We start from the raw sequence: 20,860 nt of genomic DNA on the forward strand, positions 1-20,860 counted from the left end.
TTTAAATTTATACACAAATACATAGAGAACAGGTGGCTAAAACAAACAGATGTAGTAAAGCATTAATAGTTGCATTGTTATATATAAGAATAATTTGGGGGCTTCCCTGGTGGCGCAGTGGTTAAGAATCTGCCTGCCAATGCAAGGGACACGGGTTCGAGCCCTGGCCCAGGAAGATCCCATGTGCCGTGGAGCAACTAAGCCTGTGCACCATAACTACTGAGCCTGAGTTCTAGAGTCCGCAAGCTACAACTACTGAGCCCATGTGCCACAACTACTGAAACCTGCACGCCTAGAGCCCATGCTCTGCAACAAGAGAAGCCACGACAATGAGAAACCCGCGCACCGCAACAAATAGTAGCCCCTGCTCACCGCAACTAGAGAAAGCCCCGTGCACAGCAACGAAGACCCAACACAGCCAAAAATAAATTAATTAATTAATTAATTTTTTTAAAAAGAATAATTTTGTTTTTAGAGAGTGGAGAAATTCAAGAATAACATCTTGTAAACAAGAAGACAGTGGAATCTAGTACATAGGTATAAGTTTGGGGAATAAGGACAATTCCTCCATAGTAGTAGGATTAGACGTAGAATATAAAAGGCACACACATAGGTAGATTGGAGGATAGATGTGGTGGGAGCTTGTAGAAATTCTCTTTCATTGTTTTGGTGTTCTGTGTTGTAGGAAGCAGGATTTATCAGCTGATGGTTTAGACCCATTTAATTAGAATAGTTGCATATTTATTAAACACCTATGTGATTGCAAGGCGCTAGGAACACCAAGATAAACGGGATAGTCCTGCATCTGAAGAGCTCACAGCTTGAGAGACACTGCTAATTATGATGTACTACAAAATTCCCTGTAAAAGAAGTACTAATTTGACTCGCTTTATCCACTTGTAGAAATCCACAAAATCCAACCTAAAGAAATGATCCAAAGTCACAAAGCGCAAAGATGTTCATAGCAACATTTTTCACAGTAGTGTATTGGGTTGGCCAAAAAGTTCATTCGGGGTTTTCCATAACATCTTATGGAAAACCCCGAATGAACTTTTTGGCCAACCCAATAAAATTTGAAAACAACATACATTTCTAACAGTTTGAGACTGGTTACATAAATTATGGTAGTAAATCGACAAATTGTCTAGCCATAAAAAGTTATTTTACATAAAAGTTTTTAATCACAAAGCTAAATGCTAAAGCTAAGAGAAAATAGCACGCTATTAAGATTTTTAAAATTAAAAAAATACAAGATGAGCTCAGCAGGTAAAAGCAAATCATTAAAAAATGCCTTTATAAAAACATTTGGTTAGATATAACATACACACAGAAGTGCACAGATTTTTTTTTATTGAAGTACAGTTGATTTACAATGTGTTAATTTCTGCTGTACAGCAAAGTGATTCAGTTATACATATATATACATTCTTTTATATATTCTTTTCCATTATGGTCTATCACAGAATATTAAATATAGTTCCCTATGCCATACAGTAGGACCTTGTGGTTTAATCCATTCGCTATATACTAGTTTGCATCTGCTAACAAACTCCCACTTCATCCCTGCCCGCCCCCAGCAACCACAAGTTTGTTCTCTATGTCTGTGAGTCTGTTTCTGTTTCATAAAAGTTCATTTGTGTCATATTTTAATTCCACATATAAGTGATGTTGTATGGTGTTTGTCTTTCTCTTTCTGACCTAAGTGCACAAATTTCAAGTGTATTGCAGCTTGATAAATTTTCAAACTAGTTTTGCCTGTATAACCAGCACCATATCAAGAAAAGTTTTTTTCAGAACCTTGTTTATAATCTTTATATCATTATCTTTCAAAAAGATGAATTTATCTTTTTTATTTTCTACAGGCAAGTGTCAATTGAGGAAGGAGAGAGGAAAGCCAAAGAGCTGAATGTTATGTTTATTGAAACTAGTGCAAAAGCAGGATATAATGTAAAGCAGGTAAGTGTTTTTTCAGTATGGGTGAGTTGAGGTTATCAAATTGAAAAAACATATTATAAAATAATTGTGTGAGTTTTCTGTTCTCTAGTGTAAGATTTTCTTCCACTTGGCAATAGCAGGCCTCATGAATTAGCGACATATCACAATGAACAGTGAAAAATCTAAATGTGGCATAGTTTGGGAAAAAGAAAAAAGACTTGCCAAACTTTTCACATTGTTCATTAGGACACATATTTCATTTTGATTACAAGGTTATGATTATAAGATGATTGCTAGGTTGTAAACTCACCATACACTCACTACATCCCAACTGCATTGTTTCAAGGTAAATTTTCCTTATTTTAGTGTTTGATAGTAAGATTATGATAAAGCATGTATTTGCTTTCAGGCATGGTATTTTGCTTGTTGTTGTAAAAATACATTCTGGTTACTTTGTCCTTAATAAACTGCTGGTGTTTTAACAGAGTTTATAACAGGAGTGTTTTGGGGATAGGAAAATATGGGGAGATCTCACATTGTCAAACTGTTTTCTAAAAGATAGGGTAACCAAAAACTTACCTGCTTAATTCTTCAGGGCTACATGTCATATAGAGTAGTGGTCCCAGATTTATAGGATTTACCTCCCAATAAATTATTTTTTAAATTCTACATTATCAGTAGAGGGGTAAAGTAAAATCCTTGAAACTGAATAAGTAGAGCTTTATGAAAAATTCTCTATATTGTTTTCATTTTTGGCCATCCCATCTCTCTTTGCCTTGAAACATATGTAAGTAATACTGAATTGTCACTAATTCCCTCCTCCTAGTATACTGTTTCATGGCTCCATATCTTTGTTCATGCTTTGTTCTCTTTGCTTAGAATACTCATTTTCTTCTTTCCTGACTGATACCTAGTCATCCTTTTAAGTTTCAGTTTAGATGTCAGCTCTTTAGAGACATTTTCTCTGACGTTCTCCACCATACCTCTAGGTATTATCATCTAGGTATTATCATTTAGTGATACATGACTCTCTTCTGTGTTTCCATAGATCCTTGACTTCTGTGAAACCACTGTCATAGAACTTACCACATTATATTGAAAATAGCTCTCCCATCAAAATTATATATTCTCAGACCTGCCCATGTATTTGGAATTTATTAAAGAGTTTGAGTAGGGTAGGATGAATTGGAAGATTGGGACTGACATATATACACTACTATGTATAATATAGATAACTAATGAGAACCTACTATATAGCACAGGGAACTCTACTTAATGCTCTGTTGTGACCTAAACGGGGAGGAAATCTAAAAAAGAGTAGATATATGTATATGTATGACTGATTCGCTTTGCTGTACAGCAAGAAACTAACACAACATTGTAAAGCAACTATACTCCAATAAAAATTAATTTTAAAAGAAGGATTTGAAAAATAGAAGTTGCCGTAATATTATCGTATGTCACTGTTCTAAGACAAAGCAATGGTAGCTTCATCTAGCTTTCTCTATTATAGACATTTTGATAAGGATATGAAATAGTTGCTTATATATTAGAATATGGCCTTCTCCAGGACATCTTTCAGTCTGGGTTAATGTCTAAAGAAAGGGTTGCTATGGCCCCCTAGTCCTGACCCTAAGTAATCTCGTAGGTTTAGAAGCTCTGAAATCATCAGCATAACAGTAGGCACCAGTATCTTCATGACATTTAATTGCTTCCAAGTTTAGATAACTCCTAGGATGTTAAGAATATGGGGTATGTCATTCATTTGTTATTTTATAAGCACATAATTTTTTAACAGCTTTATTGAGGTATAATTTACGTACCAGAAAATTCACTTGTTTTAAATGTATGATTCAGTTATTTTTAGTGCGTTTACATCATTGTGCAGCCATCATCATAATTCGATTTTAGAACATTTTCATCACTAGGCATGTAATTTTTCCTAAAAGCCTGACCCATACAGACAGATATTGCTAGCCATTGGTAATGAAGAGAGACTTCTTTTACAAAACAGTCTTATCCTGAATTCAAAATCCATTTGCTACTTTATTATTTCTCCTTATTTAGATGATATGTTTGAACATGTCCCTGATTCTACTGGGACTTGATTTTATTATTTTTTGTTTTGTTTTGTTTTGTTTTGTGTTTTGTTTTGTTTTGTTTTGCGGTACGCGGGCCTCTCACTGCTGTGGCCTCTCCCACTGCGGAGCACAGTCCCACTGCGGAGCACAGGCTCTGGACGCGCAGGCTCAGCGGCCATGGCTCACGGGCCCAGCCGCTCTGCAGCATGTGGGATCTTCCTGGACCGGGGCACGAACCCGCGTCCCCTGCATCAGCAGGCGGACTCCCAACCACTGCGCCACCGGGGAAGCCCGATTTTATTATTTTTTAAATATAAATGTGACCAAAATTACTGTTTTCAAACTTTGGAATAAATCTGCCTTTTAATTTTTTGTAGCTTCCTTTTTATTTTTTTAATAAATTTATGTATTTATATTTTAAATTTTGACTGCATTGGGTCTTCGTTGCTGTGTGCATGCTTTCTCTAGTTGCAGCAGGCAGGGGTAGTAGTTTTTGTTGTGGTGCACGGGCTTCTCACTGCGGTGGCTTCTCTTGTTGCGGAGCATGCTAGGCGTGCAGGCTTCAGTAGTTGTGGCATGCGGGCTCTAGAGCACAGGCTCAGTAAGTTGTGGCGCACAGGCTTAGTTGCTCCGCAGCATGTGGGATCTTCCTGGACCAGGGCTCGGACCTGTGTCCCCTGCATTGGCAGGCAGATTCTTAACCACTGCGCCACCAGGGAAGTCCCGTAGCTTCCTTCTTAACTCACAAAAACCATTACTTTTTATTTTATAGAGAGTACCACAGAGTACCACAGTATATTAGAATTTTATTTCAATATTTAGAGACCTATGCTTTGTCAACTCATGTAATTTAGTTAAGGAAGAAAGAAATCCTGGGACCCCCACATACCCATGAGATAATGAAACCAAAAGAGAATTAAAATCTGACGTTAATAAGCACATTTAAATAACAGGTTAAAAAATCTTCCCCTTTTAACTGTCAGTAGTTCATCATATAGAATACATTTCTGTCATGTGTGAATACATTTGTCATATGTGAAAATTACTGACTGATTTTAAGTATTAGCTAAGAAATAAACAATTATTTAAATGACCAGAAATGGAAGAAGTGTCTGTCTTTTTTCTTTTAGTTGCACTACAAATCACCCCAGTGTTTAAAAAAAAAAAGCCTTTGATACCACTTGATATATTAGCTATATAGAAAAATTCAAATTTTCCTAAGTAAAATCTAAATCAAATCTACCAAATAACCATTGCCCGATTCTTGACTCTGGACAATGCACCTTGTGTGGCTGGAGTTCAGTGCTTATTTTGCAAATCTAATGTTTACCATAACATTGGAAACTTTGGCAGTAGGGAAAAAAATTGTGACAAGTTTTCTCCAAGACAGATGTTTTTGAAACCCATACACTTTACCATTGAGGCTAAATGAATTTTTCCTCCACCTTGCTGTCTTTGGTAGAGAGTAGAATACCTTATATCCAAACAAAGATAAGAAAGGATAGAGGTTTTAGCATGGCAAATTGTACCTAGGAATATCTCCTAGGATTAGAGAATTGTTTAATGGTTCTCAACTTTAATGTGCATAATAGTTATCTGAAAGTTTATATACTGGTTCCTGAGGCATGACTCCTGGATATTGATCAGTAAGTCTAGGCTAGTGTCCTAAAGTCTACATTTTTAATAATCCCAGGGAATTTCAAAGGCAAACTGTACTTTGTAAAAAGACACAGGAAGCTGTAGAGATGGTTTGGCAAGTATGTCAGATCTATTCAGTTTGGTAATTGTTTGAACAAGTATTGATTCCGTACCCCTACTAGATACAGAAGACAGGCTTACTACACCAAAACTGCTCAATCTTTTGTAGAAGCCAAATTCAGATTACAGGGAATTAAATGTCATGTATCTGAGTGTCAAAAATGTGTCTTCATAAAGTAGGAGGACAAATGTAGTGAAACCCAGAAGCTCTTGTGATTTGCTCGTATTCACAACTTAGAACTAGTCATTTAGATACCAAGTCTTATTGATTCTACTTTTCCCATTGCTGTATTAAGGCCCTTGTCTATTGCCTTGCCTGCTACCATAGCTTATTAACTGGTATCGGCCTCCAACCTTGCACTGCTTTAGTTTACTCTCCATCCTGCTACCAAAGTGATTGTTTTAAAATGCAGATCTGCTCTTGGAGAGGCAGCAATGAGCGGTGTCTTGAAGTGAGATCTGAGTTCCCTGCCCAAGAATTGAACCTGGGTAACCTGGGTGAAAACCAGGAATCCTAGTCCACCAGGGGCTAGAGGCTAGAAGCAGAGTTCCCCTGGCTCTTGCCTCCATTTGAAAGCAAAAATGTTTCAAGGAGGCAAAAACTGTAAAAACAGGTGCAGAGGTGCTTTGCAATGACCTAGAGGGGTGGGATAGGGAGGATGGGAGGGAGGCTCAAGAGGGAGGGGATACGGGGACCTGTGTATGCATATGGCTGATTCGCGTTGTTGTGAACAGAAACTAACACTGTATTGTGAAGCAATTATACTCCAATAAATATCTATTTTTTAAAAATGAACCCTTGTAGTAATCAAAAGCAAGTTAAATGTTGATGATATATTCATTTGGGCCAAAAAATTGGCAAAAATTATAAAAATTGCAAGAACCCATAACTGGCAAGAAGATGAGGAAATTTCCTCATTTTAGTTAATTCCTCATGTTAAGTTATTGGTGCAGCCTTTCTCAAGAACTATTTTGCAATAAATACATAAGGCCTTAAAAAATGCAAAGTTTATTATTAAAGGCAGAGCACAGCAAGTGGGAGAGCACACAGAGAAACAGTTCAGTTAAGACAGAAACAAGGCAGAGACACACACTCGGAGAGAAAGGGTGTGGGCGTCCTCCCTAATGAGAAGGAGTGCAGTAAAGAGGGGCTTAAGTCATTTATATAGGGCAGTTCTTCTGGGTCTTTGTTTACCTTTGGCCAATTATCTGGTTTCTTTTTCAACACCTGACCTGCCCTAGGACCCTCCCCAACATGTGTGTGCAACTTTTTTCCAAGATGGATTCCAGCCCAGAGGCCTATGGGGGGGCCTTGGCATCACCTATTCTGCGGTGGTGACCCCTCCTTTTTGACCCACAAGGAGCCTTTCTGCGCATGTGCAGTGTCTCCCTTGCCCCAAGGATGGGAAATATATGACCTCTTGAAATTTTACTCAGACAGGGTTTAGCCCCTCTCTGTTCCTGCCATGACTGTTATCTTAAAGTGTCCTCAGGAGACAAAGCCTGGCTATTTACCCTGTTTCTGTTATTTCTGTTTTGAAGTACAAACAGGAGGCTGGTTGTAAATATCTAACCTGGAGCCCACCTATCTCCTGTCTCAGGAAATGCACATAGGAGGCTAATTTTAAGTGTCCAGCCTGAAGCCCATCTTTTTCTTGCCCTAAGAAATGTAAACAGCAGGCCAGTTATAAATGCCTAGCCTGGAGCCCATCTGTCTCCTGCCTCAGATCTGCTTAGGTTACACCTGTGAGTTTTATCCTGAATTTTAAGCAAACTCCTTAGTATGCTACACCCTGCTGTTCAGAATCTTTGATCTGGCTCCTTCATACATCACTATCCTGTTCTTTGGCCACTACATACCCATACAATACTTCTTAAAGTGCCCCAAGTTTACTGTGTTCTCACATTTCCATTGTATGTGATTGTCCTTCTTTCTAAAACACTATTTCTTCCCTGTCTGCTATTTGTAATTAAAAACTCAGTTTAAACATAATCAAATTTAGATTAAGTGCTTTTCCTATCTGTTGTAGTAGCATCCTTTTTTACTTTTAATATTGAAGTTTTTTGTCAATTCTGCCTCCCATTAGGCTGAACTCAGTAAACGTTCATTGAATGAAAGAATAATATACTGTATTTATTTAATGAGCTTGAGTCTGTCTTAAGAATTTTCTAAGCTGGACTGAACAAGCTTAGAGAATCTAGGTTACATGGGGAATTGTCCTTCATTCAGTATTTTGACTGCAACTTAGATATAGATACATTGAGTTTCTTTTAATTCAGCTAAACTTTTATTGAGCTTTTTTTTCCATTTATTGAGATAAACATTTATGTTTAGTAATGCACACATCTTGAGTTTATAATTAGATGAATTTTGTTAAAAGTATATATAAAGGGCCTCCCTGGTGGCGCAGTGGTTGCGCGTCCGCCTGCCGATGCAGGGGAACCGGGTTCGCGCCCCGGTCTGGGAGGATCCCACATGCCGCGGAGCGGCTGGGCCCGTGGGCCATGGCCGCTGAGCCTGCGCGTCCGGAGCCTGTGCTCCGCAACGGGAGAGGCCACAACAGAGGAAGGCCCGCATACCACAAAAAAAAAAAAAAAAAAAAAGTATATATAAATATAATGGCCACACTAATGAAGATATAGAAATATGTTGTTTAATTTCCAAATATTTGGGACATTTCTAGATATTTTATTATTATGGCTTCTAATTTAATTCTTTTGTGATCAGAGAACATACTCTGTAACATTTCAGTCATTTGTAATTCATTGAGACTTGTTTTATGGCCTAACATGTCACCTGTCTTGGTGAATGTTCCATGTGCACTGGAAAAGAATGTCTTTCTGCAGTTGTCAGATACAGCGTTCTATAAATAATATAAATGAGGTCAAATCTTAGATAGCACAGTTGATAACCTTGTTCAAATCTTAGATAGCCTTAGTAATTTTGGAGGGTAGTTCAGTTAGTTACTGAGAAGGGGGTATTAAAATCTACAACAACAATATTTGTATCATGTGTTTTGTATATAGTTCAGTCAGCTTTTTTCTTTTTTTTCCTTCGCCATGCGGGATTTTAGTTCCCGGACCAGGGATTGAACCCAGGCCCTTGGCAGTGAGAGCACAGAGTCCTAACCACTGGACACCAGGGAATTCCCTAGTTCTGTCAGCTTTTACTTCATGTGTTTTGAAGTTCTGTTTTTGGGTGCATACACATTAGCATTGTTAACTGTCCTCCTAATGTGTTGACTTTTTTAATGTTAGGAAATATTGCTCTTTATCTCTAATAATATTCCTTTTCTTTATCTGATCTTAATATGGCCGCACCAGCTCTCTAATTGTTTATTGTTCACTTGGTACATCTTTTTCTTGTTATAGTGGGTCTCTTGTAGATGGCATATGGTTGGATCTTCCTTTTTTTACCTCCAGTATGAAAATCTCTGCCTTTTAATTGGAGTGTTTGGTTTATTTAGATTTAATGTAGTAGGACTTATGTCTACCATTTGTTCTTTGTTTTCTGCTTGTCCCTCTTTCATTTTTGTTTTAATCAGATATTTTTATATTGTGTTTTAATTTCTCTTTTGATCTTTAGCTAAATTTTTTCATAACCTTTTTAGTGGATGCTTAGGGGTTAAACTAGAGTTAATATTATACCATTTCATGTGAAATTATGCACACTGTCCTTCGTGTTATTGTCACATTTTATATTTACATATATTATAAACCTCCATAATAAACATTTTAATTTTTCCTTTAAACAGTAATTAAGAGAAGAAAAAAGATAATCTTTTCTATTTATCCATATATTTATCATTTCCAGTGCTCTTCATTCCTAATTATAGATCTGAGTTTCACCTGGTATTTTTCTTTAGCCAAAATAACTTTCTTTACTGTTTCTTATAGGGGTATCCTGGTGATAAATTCTCTCTGCTTTCACATACTCCAAAAGGCCATTTGAAGAATAATTTTGAAGAACGTTTTGCTAGTTTTTGAATTTGGGGTTGACAGATTTTTTTCTTCCGATACTTTAAAGACACCTTTCGATTGTCTTCTGGCTTCCATTGATTTTAATGAGAAGGGAACTCTAATTTATATCATTCTCTGTTTGTAATGTGTTGTTTTTTGGTGGTTTTTTTTTAATTTATTTGTTTGTTTGTTTGTTTGTTTTTGGCTGTGTTGGGTCTTCGTTGCGCATGGGCTTTCTCTAGTTGCGGCAAGCGGGGGTTACTCTTCGTTGTGGCGCATGGGCATCTCATCGCGGTGGCTTGTTGCAGAGCACAGGCTCTAGGCTCACAGGCTTCAGTAGCTGTGGCATGCAGGCTCAGTAGTTGTGGTTCGCGGGCTCTAAAGCGCAGGCTCAGTAGTTGTGGCGCACGGGCTTAATTGCTCCGCGGCATATGCGATCTTCCTGGACCAGGGCTCAAACCCATGTCCCCTGCATTGACAGGCAGATTCTTAACTGCTGCGCCACCAGGGAAGTCCCTGTAATGTGTTGTTTTAAAGTATTTTTTCTGCCCCATTTTCTTTTCTCTCCTGGAATACCAGTGGCACATCTGTTAGATGGCTTGATATTACCCATGTCCCCTGGTCACTGAGGCTTTTGCTCATTGTTTTTGATATTTTTTTCCTCTTTTTTTTTTTTTCAGATTAGGTATTATTATTGATGTGTCTTCAAGTTCACTGATCCTTTTTCTGCCATATTTAAACTGTTAAGTCCATCCAGTAAATTTATTATTTCAGATATTGTAATTCAGTCCTAGATTTTTTTCATTTGTTTCTTAAAACTTCCATTTCTCTGTCGGAATTCCCCATCTGTTCAATCATTATGGTCATTGTTACCTTCGAGTTCTTGAACATATTTATAGTAATTCTTTGAAATTCTTGTCTGCTAATTCCAACATCTGGGTCAATTCAGAGTCTATTTCTATTTGCTATTTACTTTTTCTCTTGCCTCTAGTTTAGGTTTTTCGGCGTTTTTTTGTTTTGTTTTGTTTTTTTTATGTGTGTCTAGTAATTTTTGGTTGTATGGTTGGCATTGTGTATGCGTAGAGACCCTGGTTTCTGTTATTTCTCTCTGCTAAATTCTGGGTTGTATTATGGCAGGTTGTATATTGCTGGCTGATCACCATGAACTTGTGGAGTCTTGAAGTTATGCATTGTTTGGGTGGATCTGTAGAAAGCCTGAGATGTTTATCAAGCTTTTCTATCTTGGTGGGATTGAAACTCTAAACTGTATCCCTGGAGCAGGCAGTAGCTGAAATCTCTGCTCATTTCTTTCAGCCTTCTAGCCGTTGCTTTCAGATGGGCTCCTTGGAATCTCTCCTACATTTAATGTTCCATTAAAGAGTTAACTGAGGATTTGCAGGAATTTTATGTGTAGATTTTAGGGCTCCTACTCTTGGCTCCCTCCTTTTTGTTATTTTCTTCCTTAATACAACCACTCTGGTAGTCAGTTGACACCTCAAACCTGTAAAACTCTAGTTTTCTGCTTGAGTTCTAACCACCCCATATTGTACAAACTAGGATTGGCTCTTGGGAAAACCTGTATAAAGGTGACCCTCACCCAGTGAGTGTGGGTTCCCTTCTAGTGTGAATTCCTCCTAGTTTGTATCTGCTTTTTGTTGCTCTTGAGAGCCTTCAAATAGTTGTTGTCCACAGTTAGTAAATGCTATCTGCAAGAGTGTTAGTCCTGTATAAGCTACTCTGTGTTACCAAAACTGGAGTCTGTATTGAAATTATGGGGTAAAAATTAAAATATCTGATAAATGAAATAAGACTATTTAGCATGTACATACTTAGTTTTATTTAATATAGAAGACCAGTTTGTTCCACAATTCCATACAGAATTCCTGATTTCTGTATGTTGCTTATCTAAGTTTAATGTAAGTAGGTTTTTGAATTAAATTATTTGGTCAGTAACACATATCAGCAGAAGTGATTATGAAGAAATAATCTCAAATTCCTTCTGAGTTTTTGTTGTAGATCAGTCATAATTCAGAAATGGTGCTGGTATTCAAAAATTTACCAGGTAAAATTTACAGTCCAGTCACACTCTTGGAAAACATTGAGAGTCACAGTCTTACAAGCTGTTAAGTAAGCATTGTGTATGTTTGTTCAGCCATGTGTTTGCAAAATGCAGTTACTTTTGATGATTGTGCATTGTAGTTATTTTATTTGACATAATCATGCCTGTTCACCAAGAGGTACACAGAAGTCTTTCTGTATATAAGACATGTATATCAGTACTGAAGGTACCATCTAGTTGTACTTTACATGTACAGAGATGTCTTTTTAATTATCTGCTAATTGGATTCCTCCTCCCCACTCGCTCACGTACTAGATTATAATATATATAATAAAAGCTTAAAATGGGCTTTCTCTATTGCTCGTTTTCGTTTTTAAACAATTCTAGGAGAGATTTCACTAATGCATCATTTAATGTCTAACCGTGGTTCAAGTAATTGGACCTTAATGCCTGAGAACTTTGGCTTAAAATAAAACAAATTTATTCCTACCCAATATGGCTACTTTTTCTTCTTATTTAAAGATGTTCTTTGCTTAAAACCTTTTGCTCTTTAGTCTGGTTTAAGCATTTAACCCTAAAATCTTGTTTCTGTCTTAAAGAATATTTTGTAGTTTTTAAATAAAAACTATCAGGGTTAGAACTAGAATATATAATAATAATCTAACATGATCACTTGTAGTATATAGGATATTTAAATAGTGATTTTTATCCTTTCAATATTTCATAAAAAGACAGCCTAAGAAAAATTTACCCTTTAATTTTCTAAATTTGTTTTTAAAAAAGCAATAATATTGCTTTCTTTATGAAAGTTGTCTGGTGTTTAAATTGCTGAAGGAAATGGTATTGATAAGGTGATGATTTAAGGCTCCACCTCATTTTTCATCTGAGAATTAGTACATTCTTTTAGCGAAGTATTTAGTGTGTGGGTGTCACCCTTCTTATTATATTCTCTAATTTTACAGTACTGGAAAATGGAATAGGAACTAAAACACTCCTTGATCTTTAACTTCTAGAATCATCCGTGCTTATCAGAAGAAAAAGATTCGTTTGAAAGAGAAGGGAGGACTTTGTGAGAAATTAATGGTAGCTGATGGGCATCAGCACTAACAAGTCAGTGAAAACTTGTGTACCATTCACAGTGGAGTCGTGTGTGTATGTGCACACATGTGAATGAAAATTATTTTATACCTTCTGAGAAAACATATTTATTTTAAGCATTGGTAGGGATGGTGTCTTTCCTACACCACTGAATCCCATGTCAACCACAGTTCTTGGCTCATAGCAGGTCTTAATCTTATACTTTATCACATACCTTATTCCACCCGTATCAAGTGCCTACAATATGTAAGACCGCTGTAGATTCTTTGGAGAGCATAAAGTTATGTAAAATATTGTTCTTGACTTCAAAAAAAACTTATAGTTGAAGAGAAGAATTACATTCTCATGAAAACTATGCAGTGAAAGGTAGGTAGTACATGATAAATGCATAGCAAATGCTACAAGATAGTAAGATCCACAGTAATTATTGAGATGTAAAATGAATGCTGGCACAAGGAGGTATATTTGTTGCAGAAATGAATAAGATCATATACAGTTAGGATGATCAAGGAAGGCTTTGTTTAAAAATGCTGCAAAAGGGACTTCCCTGGTGGCGCAGTGGATAAGACTCTGTGCTCCCAGTGCAGGAGGCCTGGGTTCGATCCCTGGTCAGGGAACTAGATCCCACATGCGTGCCGCAACTAAGAGTTCACATGCCTCAACTAAGGAGCTCGCATGCCACAAATAAGGAGGCTGCAAGCTACAAATAAGGAGCTGACCAGCCACAGCTAAGGAGCCTGCCTGCTGCAACTAAGACCCCATGCAACCAAATAAATATTTTAAAATATTTTTTTTAAAAAGCCACAAAAAAAGAGCTAAACCCTTGAGGTGTATATTTGATTTGTATAGATAAGTTGATACTCCAAGGAAGAAGAGAAATTAACATATAATACAAGACTACCTACTATGCATTGTATAAATATTATGTCATAAATATTAACTTTAAGACATTTCTTTGTTGTCTTCCTACCAGGCACTTTACATACAATATGTAATGTTTATCTATACCCCTAATTTATCCTTTTGTGCTTTATATCCCTAACACAGTAGGACTTTAATATCACTAAATGTCAGGAAGCCATATACATGGTGAACATGAACTGGTTGAATGAGAAATTATTATATTGACCACACTCTTCTTTTATTTTATTTTTTCAAGATTTTTTTTTTTTTGGCTGCATCGTGTCTTAGTTGCAGCACGCGGGATCTTCGTTGAGGCAGGCAGGATCTTTCGTTATGGCGCGCAGGCTTCTGTCTAGTTGTGGCATGCAGGTTTTCTCTTTCCAGTTGTGGCGCGCAGGCTCCAGGGTGTGTGGGCTCTGTAGTTTAAGGCACGCAGGCTCTAGTTGAGGCACACGCACTCAGTATTTGTGGCACGCAGGCTTTAGTTGCCCCGCAGTATATGGGATCTTAGTTTCCTGACCTGTGATCAAACCCACTTCCCCTGCATTGTAAGGCAGGTTCTTTCCCACTGGACCACCAGGGAAGTCCCTGACCATGCTCTTATTAAGTCAATTCACTCATCAGATATTTGTTGATCACCTCCTACATGCCTAGTTCTGTTACGTTATAGGCAGTGGATATACAATAGTGAGCAAAATATCCTAAGTCCATACCATTATGAAGTTTACATTCTAGTATGGAAAGTTAAGCCATAAATGAAAATATAATACTTCATGAGGTTATAAGTGCTGTGGAGAAAAGTAAAAGTAAGGTCAGGGAGATAAAGAGTACTAGTGAAAGGGTTAAAATATTGCTGTTTTGTAAAAGGTAATCAGGAAAAGCCTTTCTGAATTTGAACAGAGATCTAAAGGAATTGAGGAGGTAAGTTGTTTATTTATCTAGGGAAGAACATTCCAAGCATCAAGTGCAACAAGTTCAAAGGTACTTGGTATGTTTAAGGAATAGTAAGGCTGGTTCAGTTAGAGTGGAGTGAGGGAGGGGGGCAAGTGTTAGGAAATAAGCTTACAGAGGGATAGTTCTAGGGGACAGAGGTCTAAGTCCATGTAGGCTGTAGCAAGGATTTAGGCTCTATGCTTTTATTCTGAGTAAGATTGGAAGCTTTTAATCAGAGATTTGACATGTTCTGATTTAGGATTTAAAAGAAATCACTGGCTGCTCTGTGAAAAATAGACTATAAAAGGGTAAGGGTGGAAAGCAAAAAGATCCATTAAGAGCTGATTGCAAAAAAAAAAAAGAAAAAACCGGTAATAAAATAACCTTTCATATAAGAAATGCTAGACTACCAAAATTAAAATAGAGATCTAGCAAAAAATCAAAATTAACAAATACTGAGCACTCATCATATGAGAATTGTAGTGGTGTATAAAGCACTCCCTGCCCTTACAGTACAAAGATTACTTTCATAATGGAAAATTTTCTGTATGTTGATGGAACTGATTAACTTAGCTTACTCTTTGAAGAATGGAATATCCTCTTGCTTATAAAGTACTTAATCTTATAATAAAGGTAAGAACTGGTAGCAACAATGATTTTACTTTGAAATCTTCATTTTACCCCTTTAAATTAAATACCTAAAATCATAGCCCAAAATATTCAACTTGAAAGTTTCTATGGAGAGCCAATATTCAGTTTGTCATCATCCCCAGAGCTAATTCCTGTAGCTGTCACTGCAACTTAAATATGCCTATTTCTCCCTAGAAATTACAAGTAAAATACCATACACCTGGAGGTTAGAGTGGAATTGATACCATTTTTCCAGCAAAAGAAAATATTCTGGTAAGCATCCTTACCCAGATGCCTATAGGAAGTGGATATTCAGTTAATACAAGTGAGAGGATTAAAAAAAAAAACATTACCAACTGTACTGGCCCCATAGTTAGTCCTCTGTCATTTCTAATATAACAGAAGCCTCTTTTAGCATATCATTGGCATTTAAAATATGGATTTTCCTTTAATGATTATTTAAAACAACTTAAACCCCTAGAGTTTTTTCCTTCCTGTCTTACATATATTTATGTAAGGATAGAACTTGGCTTTTGTAAAGCATTTTCTTGGCCCATTTTGGGATGTCCTAAGTTTAGTATAAGTTAGTGACATTGATTCTTTTATTGGGTTGGCCAAAAGTGCCTTTGGTTTTTAAGTAAAAATAAAAGACACGTTTTTCATTTTCACCAAGAACTTTATTGAACAAAGTATTCACCGTTTTGTTCCACTACCTTCTGCCATTTTTCAGGCAACTTCATAATTCTGTTTTCCCAAAACTTTTTATCTTTTTGGGCAAAGAACTGTTCCCGGTGCCTTTTACAGTCTTCCAGGGATTTTTTTTCCATTAAGAGAATTTTGGAAAGACCAAAATAAATGGAAATCTGAAGGTGCAATGTCTGGTAAATACGGCGGATGAATGAGAACTTCCCAGCCAAGCTGGGAAGAGTTTTTGCCTGGTAATTATAGAAACATGTGGTCTTGCATTATCCTGATGGAAGATTATGCGTTTTCTGTTGACTAATTCTGGACACTTTTCGTCGAGTGCTGCTTTCAGTTGGTCTAATTGGGAACAGTACTCGTTGGAATTAATTGTTTGGTTTTCTGGAAGGAGCTCATAATAGAGGACTCCCAATCCCACCATGTACACAACGTCACCTTCTTTGGATGAAGACCAGCCTTTGGTGTGGTTGGTGGTGGTTTATTTCACTTGCCCCACGATCTCTTCCCTTCCACATTATTGTACAGTATCCATTTTTCATCGCCCGTCACAATTTGTTTTAAAAACAGAATGTTTTCATTACATTTCAGTAGAGAACTGCATGCAGAAATACGGTCAAGAAGGTTTTTTTTGCTTAACTTATGTGTAACCCAAACATCAAAGCGATGAACATAACCAAGCTGGTGCAGATGATTTTCAGTGCTTTAATTGGATATTTTCAGTGTGTCGGCTCTCTCCCACATGGTGTAACATTGATCGTTCTCAATTAATGTCTCGATTTGATTGCTATCAACTTCAACTGGTCTACCCAACCATGGAGCATCATCCAGGGAGAAATCTCCATCACAAAACTTCACAAACCACTTTTGACATGTTTGATCAGTCACAGCACCTTCTCCATACACTGCACAAATCTTTTTTTGCATTCCAGTTGCATTTTTACCTTTCTTGAAATAATAAAGCATAATATGCCAAAACTATTGCTCTTTTCCTTCCATCTTCAATATTAAAATGGCTACACAAAAATTCACCAATTTTGATAAGTCTTTTTTTAAATGCACGCTGATATGACAGCTGTCATATACAATCTAACAAAATTATTTCGAACGAAATTAAAGACAACTGAGCGCTACCAGAGCCATCTTACGGAAGAAAACGAACGAACCTTTGGCCAACCCAGTGATTTAATTGAAATATTTTGAGGGAGCACCAAATTTTTCAAATACATTGATTAAATTTTTATGTCTGTGATTTTTGTATATAATAATAGTGTTTCACAAAGAAAATTCCTCTTCCCAAGATTGTTAGCTGTTTCTTCACACAGCCCTTTCCACAGTGCTTTCCATATAGAAAGAACTTCCAGGGCTTCCCTGGTGGCGCAGCGGTTGAGAATCCGCCTGCCAATGCAGGGGACATGGGTTCGTGCCCTGGTCCGGGAAGGTCCAACATGCGGTCTGGGAAGATCCCACGTGCCACAGAGTGGCTGGGCCCGTGAGCTATGGCCGCTGATCCTGCGCGTCCGGAGCCTGTGCTCCGCAACAGGAGAGGCCACAACAGTGAGAGGGCCGCGTACCGCAAAAAAAAAAAAAAAAGAACTTCCATTTATACTAGGCAACATAAGGTAGTAGGAAAAATATGAACTTTAGAATCTCGGCTCTGCTATTCACTTGGTGGATGGCAAATACTCTCTTTAGCCTTAGATTTCTATAAAATGAGGATATTAATACTTTCCTCACAAGTTACTGCAAGGATTATGATGAGAAAATATGTAAAGTTAAGCACTCAGTATTACCTTTTTTCTTGCCTACTTGATTTGATTGATTACTTCACACTCCTTACAGATTATTGTTACAGCATTGGCCTTACAGTACCCTCACAGCACATTAGAATCATCTGGAGATTTTGGGGGGTTTTGTTGTTGTTTTTGGCCATGCCGCAGGTCTTGAGGGATCTTAGTTGCCCAACCAGGTATCAAACCTGTGCCCCCTGCAGTGGAAGCATGGAATCTTAACCACTGGACCACCAGGGAAGTCCCTCATCTGGAGAATTTTAAATGAAATGTACTAAAGACCTAGCTAGCCCCACCCAAACTAGTTGAATCTGTCTTTGGGGGTGGGACCCAAGCATCTGGTGTTTTGCCTGTTTTTAAGTTTCCTAGGTAATTCTGATGCACTATAGGTGTTGAGAACTACTGGTCTTGAAGGAAGGACTTCACACATAACCTTTCAAGAAAGCTTTCCTGAAGTATTTAGTTCTAATTATTCTCAAAGGTAAAAGTAAAAGAATGGGGGGACCTATGGGGTCATGTTAACCTATTTACTCTTCCGTGTTGAATATATTTAATTTTGTAGATAATGGAGGCTTGTTGCTTTCTTTGAGTGTATAGTTCTCTGAGGAATTCCCTGGTGGTCCAGTGGTTAGGACTCTGCACTTCCACTGCAGGAGGCACGGGTTAGATTGCTGGTCGGGGAAGTAAGATCCCACAAGCCGCGCAGTGCAGCCAAAAAAAAACAAGTGTATATTTCTCAGATCTACCAGTTAATGTTCCGGTCCCTCTTTTTTTTTTTAAATTAATTTATGTATTTATTTTATTTTTTGGCTGCATTGGGTCTTCGTTGCTGCGCGCAGGCTTTCTCTAGTTGTGGTGAGCAGGGCTACTCTTCTTGTGGTGCGCGGGCTTCTCATTGCAGTGCCTTTTCTTGTTGCAGAGCACGGGCTCTAGGCACACGGGCTTCAGTAGTTGTGGCACGCGCGCTCAGTAGTTTTTTTTTTGGCTCACGGGCTCTAGAGCGCAGGCTCAGTAGTTGTGGTGCACGGGCTTAGTTGCTCTTCGGCATGTGGGATCTTCCCCGATCAGGTATCGAACCCATGTGCTCTGAACTGGCAGGTGTATTCTTAACCACTGCACCAACAGGGAAGTCCCTGTTCTGGTCCCTTTGTTTTTAAAAAATCCTTTTTCATCTTTGATTGGAGATATTTAGTGGCATTTGTTTTTCCATCTAGTTGAAGTTTATCAGCGTTTTCCTTCACTGTCACTCTGCATATAAGTTTAAAATTCCTTTTATAATTCCTTTTTCTACAAGAAACTGAGTAGTACATTGATTTCTTTTGTTTCCTGTTTTCTGGGGTTGGGAGGAGTCAATGGGCATAAATAAGTATTGCTAATTTTTCTTTCACCTGATTTAAAAAAAAAGGCTTTCTCAAATCTGTGATCATCTGCCAAATAGTATTATGGATAGTCATGCCTAAAGAATTATCTGAGGGACTTCCCTAGCGGTCCAGTGGTTAAGACTCCATGCTTCCAATGTAGGGGGCGAGGTTTGATCCCTTGTTGGAGAACTAAGATCCCATATACTGTGCAGCGCGGCCAAAAAAAATTAAGAATTATCTGAGAATTCAGATGGAAGTGAACTCAAAAAAGCCAGTGGATAAAGGCACTAATCAACTATTTGTACTGCACTGTGTGCTTTCTTATGTGTTTTCACACGCATTAGCCATTCTTACAACTAACATTTTAAAGAATATCTACTGCATGTCAGGTACTAGGATAACAAAGATGAAATATGAGCTTTGTCCTCCAGTGGTTAAAGTCTAGAGGGAAAGACTGAGAGGTAAATAGACCATTATAATCAGTGTAATAAAAGCTCTGAAAGAAGAAATGCAGGGGACTTCCCTGGTGGTGCAGTGGTTAAGAATCCACCTGCCAGTGCAGGGGACATTGGTTCGAGCCCTGATCCGGGAAGATCCCACATGCCACATAGCAACAAAGCCTGTGTGCCACAACTACTGAGCCTGCGCTCTAGAGCCTGTGAGCCACAACTACTGAGCCCACGTGCCTGGAGCCCGTGCTGCGCTACAAGAGAAGCCACCGCGATGAGAAACCTGTGCACTGCAACGAAGAGTAGCCTCTGCTTGCCGCAACTAGAGAAAGCCCATGCGCAGCAACGAAGACCCAATGCAGCCATAAATAAATAAATAAATAAATAAGTTTATTTTTAAAAGAAGAAGAAATGCAGGGTGCTCTTGGAATATATAGAAGTGTTTAATTAGATTGGAAGATGATGGGATTGATGAAATCTGGGAATGGGTTAGGGAGGTTTTTCTCAGTTATCAGGGAATGGATCCTGAAGGATCTATCAACTAGACAGATTGAGCTGGGAGCAGGGGAGGATATTCCTATGTTATATTATGAGAATAGGTAGATGGATGTAACTCTAACAATACCCTCCCTGAAAGACCTCATTTGTTGTGTACTTTTCACTAACTAGGACTTACTTTAATTTTTTAAAAAGCCTCAAAACTTGTAAACCTTATTCCATTTTCACAGAAGGTAAACAGACCTTCCCTATGCCTCCCCCATGAAAAAAAATTTTCAATTTCTAAGCTAGCCCATAATAAAATATTCTTAGAAGGCAAAAAGATAATGTATCTTGAACAGGTAGGCAGTTTAATAAATATTTCATGTCCAAGCAAGCTATGAGATCTTGGGGAAGATTTCTGGATTTTCCTGAGTAAGAACATTTCAGTTCTGCTTTAATATTTTCAGATGATCTCTCCCAACCCCCCCACATTTTTCCTGTCAGTTTTACATAGTTTCTTAAAGCAGGATTTTGTGCCTATTGGTGCTTTGCTATAGTCTTAGAATTGTTGCAGAATTTCAAAACATTCTGTTCCCTTAGCCCACAGGACCATGGGTTATTGTGACTGATACTGAATTCTGATAGGAAGAGAGCTACTGTATATGAAAGAGTTTCTATGTAGAAGATCAGCCCTAAGCAGTTTACATAATGATTTCCCTTACTT

General features: G+C 37.8%; 1 protein-coding gene across 5 annotated transcripts in view; it reads left to right on the top strand.

Moving 5' to 3' along the window:
* RAB6A (RAB6A, member RAS oncogene family) overlaps positions 1–20,860 on the top strand; it is a 98,605-nt gene that overhangs the window by 53,405 nt on the left and 24,340 nt on the right. For 4 of the 5 annotated variants that reach the window (XM_055078754.1, XM_024131578.3, XM_007113286.4 and 1 more), the window contains exon 6: positions 1,863–1,956. In XM_055078754.1, the coding sequence (XP_054934729.1) occupies positions 1,863–1,956 (94 nt within the window). Of the gene's footprint in view, positions 1–1,862; positions 1,957–9,671; positions 9,777–20,860 lie in introns of those variants that run through there. The other variant, XM_028477347.2, reaches the window with a different exon arrangement.

This window comes from Physeter macrocephalus, chromosome 16, assembly GCF_002837175.3.
Source record: "Physeter macrocephalus isolate SW-GA chromosome 16, ASM283717v5, whole genome shotgun sequence".
Taxonomy (NCBI): Eukaryota; Metazoa; Chordata; class Mammalia; order Artiodactyla; family Physeteridae; genus Physeter; species Physeter macrocephalus.